At 53.6% G+C, this 4,716-nt stretch overlaps 1 protein-coding gene across 1 annotated transcript; it reads right to left on the bottom strand.

Moving 5' to 3' along the window:
• Window positions 1-1,137: 1,137 nt before the first annotated feature.
• On the bottom strand, window positions 1,138-3,881 carry LOC138432336 (rho-related BTB domain-containing protein 2-like). Its single transcript, XM_069573701.1, has 3 exons — window positions 3,837-3,881; window positions 3,601-3,706; window positions 1,138-2,277 (listed from the first exon to the last, which is right to left on the bottom strand). The coding sequence occupies exons 1-3, from the start codon at window positions 3,879-3,881 to the stop codon at window positions 2,060-2,062; spliced, it is 369 nt and encodes a 122-aa protein (XP_069429802.1). The 3' UTR covers window positions 1,138-2,059.
• Window positions 3,882-4,716: the final 835 nt, after the last annotated feature.

Consider the following 4,716-nt stretch of genomic DNA (forward strand, 5'->3'; position numbering starts at 1 on the left):
AGGTGCTGGTGCAGAGCAGCACACCCCACCTCGGAGGCTCCCCTTCACCTCAACCTCACCCTGAGCTCAGCAGAAGTGAGCTGACCAACCAGTAGAGGGCAGCACATGTCCGGTTTCCAAGGCTGCCATCTGGAGGACTTGGAGGGGAGGCAGCCATGGCCTTGAAGTCTAGGGCTTGGACACTATGGCTCACAGCCACTCAAGATGCACTTGACCTGCCACCTCCTGCTCCTTCTCTTGACAAGGCCTTGACCTCAAATCTCTAGGTCTTGGCACCACAAAATGGATGCAGAGGTTCCATTTGTGCGGGGTTTGCTCTATGCCAGATTATTGGGGGTGGAGCCCCCCGCACCGGGCCCTGGGACCAAAACCCAGTCCCTCTCCCTAAAGCATCTTTCTTAGATGAGATGAGTCCTGAGTGCTGAGGACAGGAGCTCAGTCTCTCTGGCTCCAGCTTCTTCAGAGGGACCCTGTGTTCTGAATCTAACAAGGGTGTGTGGAGTGAGATACAAATCAGAATTAGAAAGGGGGAGAGGGTCAGCTGTGGCCCAGCTTTCCCCCATGGGGCTGCAAGATGCTGTCTTAATCCGCCACCATCCTCCAGGCTCCTCCCTCCTCTTCTCTGGACTGACCTTGGTTTTGCTCCTGTTCAATTCCCCCATTCTTCCCTGTTATCACCAACCAGCACTCAGTAAGGTCACGTGCTTCATTACGATCCTTCTTGACAAGGACTCCTATTCTCCATGTCAGTGCCCTTTTCCCTGACCTTTGACCCCCACCGCATCCCACCCCTTCAACAGGGTCATATCCTATGGAGTTACCTTCTTAAGCTGAGAACAGTCTGATTCTCGTGACGGGTCCAACACCATGATGATTCCCGAGCCCACCCTCCCCACCCCTGCAACCTCATCCCCAGCATGCTGAAGGCGCTCACCGTGCCCTCCAGAGTCAGTCAGTGGGGCCAGGACATCCTCGGTCACAGCCAGTGACACTGCTTTCCTGAAAAGCATCGGAGTCAATTCTACCACCTCGACCATTTCCTCATCCACATGGGACCCCTGCTTGGCTTTATAAAAATGAGAGCCATCCAGGGTCTTTTTCTGCTTTTCTTCTTTTGATGGGATAGAGGCCACGATGTTTTTGTCGGTGGTGATTTTGTTCATTATTGTCTGCATTTTTTTGCAAAATTTACCCTCTTCCCATAAGAAGCTGTGCTGCCAGCAGCGGGGGGAGGAGCCCAAAGGAGCATGGGATTGCTGTACTCTGGTCCCATCACCCTCTACTCTCTCTCCCCCTGTTCCAGTGTTTCCTTGGGTTTCCATCTCCAAACCTGAGCGGTAAAGGATCAGGGGGAAGAGAAGTTTCTCATTGCACCAAGAAGCACTGCTTCCAGGGCTGCAGCTCTGAAAAACCTCTGCCACCTTCTCAGGCCTGGTTGCCCACAGCCCCGGAAGCAATGCCGGCAGAGGGCAAGGCTTCCACTTGCGGCTTCTGGCAGCTGCACCACAGGGGTGGAAGCCTGGAGTTGGGCTCTGAAGGCTTAATTTCTACCCTGACTTTTCCAGTGAGGATTTGAGCAGGCCCCACGTGGAAAGGCCCACAAAGCCTCTGTAACCCTTCAAGTCCATAGATGGAGACGTGGGGCCAACAGAGGTAGGACCCTGCCGGCCCACTGCTGCTCCCTGGGAGGGGGCTGCTTGCGCAGACCAGGACACACAGCTGCTCCGCAGGAGAGTTTCCCCTTTGATGTTAAGGTTCTCTGACCCACAGACAAGATGTCACGGTCCTCAGCTCTCTCCCCGATGCCCGCCTCCCAGGAGTTGTCTCCCGGCCGGCCATGGAATCAGGACCTCTGCACAGGGCCACTGCTCTGGTCCACGAGGCCAGGCTCCCTCCTCTCTGTGCCGAGCTATGTTGGCTGGTGAGAGCAGCTCCACCCAAAGGGTCCTGGTTATGCGAGTCCTCTGTCCCTGGGAGGTGGAGGGGACTATGCGGAGGAGCAGAGGGGCAAAGACAAGTGGGGACAACAGCAGCAGGGTCAGAAGAGGGTGGCAGCATCTCAGACCACAGCTGAGGAGGAGGATGGGGACACCGAGGAGGCGGCCGAAGAGGACGCCGAGGACGGACTATTCCAGAACAGCCAGCGCCGCTTGGGCTGCCGCTTCAGGTGCAGATAGTCCTCTTTCTCGCGCTCCTTCCGGGCCCGCTGGTAGTGGTCTTCCTCCTTCAGGGACCAGACGGGTGGCCACCGGTGTTTCTCGAAATACTGCTGGTTTTCTGGGGCAGAACAGCAGTAGGGCTGGGTGAGGAAGGTGCAGGAGGAGGGACAGAGGGACTCCCACCCCTGCCCTGCTGCCATGGAACACGCCTCTGGTCCTCCTAGGCCCACATGCCAACCCCTGGGGACCAGAAGCGGAAGCCCTGCCTTCACTGAGCCCCCACAGAGAGTCAGCTGCCCAGGGAGTGGAGCCGACGGTCCACACTGGGGAAAGGCGTTTCCACTTGTGTTTTTCTTCAAGTCAGAGGGAAGATCTTATCAAGGCTCAGAGAATAAAGCAGGCTGCGACAAGGGATGAGGGAGAAATGGCGAGAAGAGCTGTAGGCAAGAAGATGCTCGGCCTCAGAAGAGCTGAGGTTCTGAGAGGGGAGGTGCGGGGGTGGGGGTGTGCAGGAGGTCAGATGGGAGGGAAGGCTAGGCTGAGGGCTTTGGGCTTATTCTAGAAGGTGTGTGGGCTCCACGGAAGTTTGGCACCAGGGAAGTGAGGCAGTTGGAGCTGTGCTTTAGAAAGAAAATGCTAGAAGGGTGATGAGGAGAGAGCAGGAGTGGGAGAACTGGTGGAGCACTGGTGGGAGGAGGGTCACAGCAACGCAGACGGTGCCCAGTGAAGGCCAAGCGGGGGAGGCCAGCCACACCTCTCCCTGGATCCCATGAGTCCCAGATCCCTGGACTCCTGTCAGGCCCCAGGACCTGAGACATCAATTAAGCAGAGACCAAGCTGCAGGGATCCCAGAGGATACCCTGATCTGTGTTGTCCAAGCTGTGACTTGTGTCCGTTCCTAGGTTATGAACTTAATGTCATGAGTCATGAACAGTATTAAAAACAGATGATAAATTTTTCAATATGTGCACTAGGTCACAAGATAAAATGTAATTCTTGATAACCTAGAGGGGTGGGATGTGGGGATGGGAGGGAGGCTCTAGAGGGAGGGGATATATGTATAATTATGGCTGATTTGCATTGTTGTTTGGCAGAAACCAACCAACACTGTAAAAATTAACAAACAAACAAAAATGTATTTCTTATTGTGGAGTTTGGTCCACAAACATTTTAAAAAATACGACCTCTAGTCTGACTCGACCTGTGAAAAGCAGAAGCTCAGAGGGGCAGAATGAATTGCCCCAGGTCTCTGGTGGGCCGGGACAAGGGGCTGCCCTCCACAACAGCATTTTTTCCAGGACCCCCTCCGCTGGGCTGGGTGCATGTTTGCAGGCTACTCCCCACCCACAGGGGTCTTTGGCAGCCTCTGGGCGCCCTGGGGTCAGGTCAGAGGCTTGGACCCAAGGAGAGGGAGGTGACAAATGCCGCTGGGGATGCTCACCTGGGGACATGGCCTTCATGTCTCGGGGGAACTTGCGACACACATTGTTGTAGTTGGTGCAGATGTGGTGAAGACACTGGTCAGCCAACTGGTATGCACAGTGGAACTGGGAACAGACAGGAGCATGTCTGTGCTGGAACCCCTGGGCCAAGGTCTCCACACAGATGTCTAATTTTGCCTTCAGAGCAAGAGCTTTGGTGCAGGTGGACAAAGGCCCTGAGTCACAGAGAACCCACCTCGAGAGGCAAGGCCACACAAAACCATGACGGAATGACAATCATGATGAACCTGGCACATCTTGTCATTCCAGAGCATCAGAAAGCTCCTCTGGAGACTCCGCAGCCAACTTGAAGAGATTTCTACAGGTTAAAGGAGCAGTAGAGTATCTGAGTTTCCATAAAGCTAATTGCAGTTATTTAAAACCGACAGCTGCAATCAAAATCGCCGGAGAAACATCAATAGCCTCAGATATGCAGATGGCACCACCCTTATGGCAGAAAGCGAAGAAGAACTAAAGAACCTCTTGATGAAAGTGAAAGAGCAGAGTGAACAAGTTGGCTTAAAACTCAACATTCTGAAAACTAAGATCGTGGCATCTGGTCCCTTCACTTCATGGCAAACAGATGGGGAAACAATGGAAATACTGAGAGACTTTATTTTGGGGGGCTCCAAAATCACTGCAGATGGTGACTGATGCCATGAAATTAGCAGATGCCTGCTCCTTGGAAGAAAAGCTATGACCAACCTAGACAGCATATTGAAAAGCAGAGAGTACTTTACCAACAAAGGTCCATCTGGTCGAAGCTATGGTTTTCCCAGTGGTCATGTATGGGTGAGAGAGTTGGACTGTGAAGAAAGCTGAGTGCTTAAGAATTGATGCTTTTGAACTGTGGTGTTGGAGAAGACTCTTGAGAGTCCCTTGGACTGCAAGGAGATCCAACCAGTCCATTCTAAAGGAGATCAGCCCTGGGTGTCCTTTGGAAGGAATGATGCTAAAGCTGAAGCTCCAGTATTTTGGCCACCTCATGTGAAGAGCTGACTCATTGGAAAAGACTCTGATGCTGCTCCTCATCTGGGGCAGGAGGAGAAGGGGACGACGGAGGATGAGATGGCTAG

This window comes from Ovis canadensis, chromosome 2 (genome assembly GCF_042477335.2).
Source record: "Ovis canadensis isolate MfBH-ARS-UI-01 breed Bighorn chromosome 2, ARS-UI_OviCan_v2, whole genome shotgun sequence".
In the NCBI taxonomy this organism is placed as follows: domain Eukaryota; kingdom Metazoa; phylum Chordata; class Mammalia; order Artiodactyla; family Bovidae; genus Ovis; species Ovis canadensis.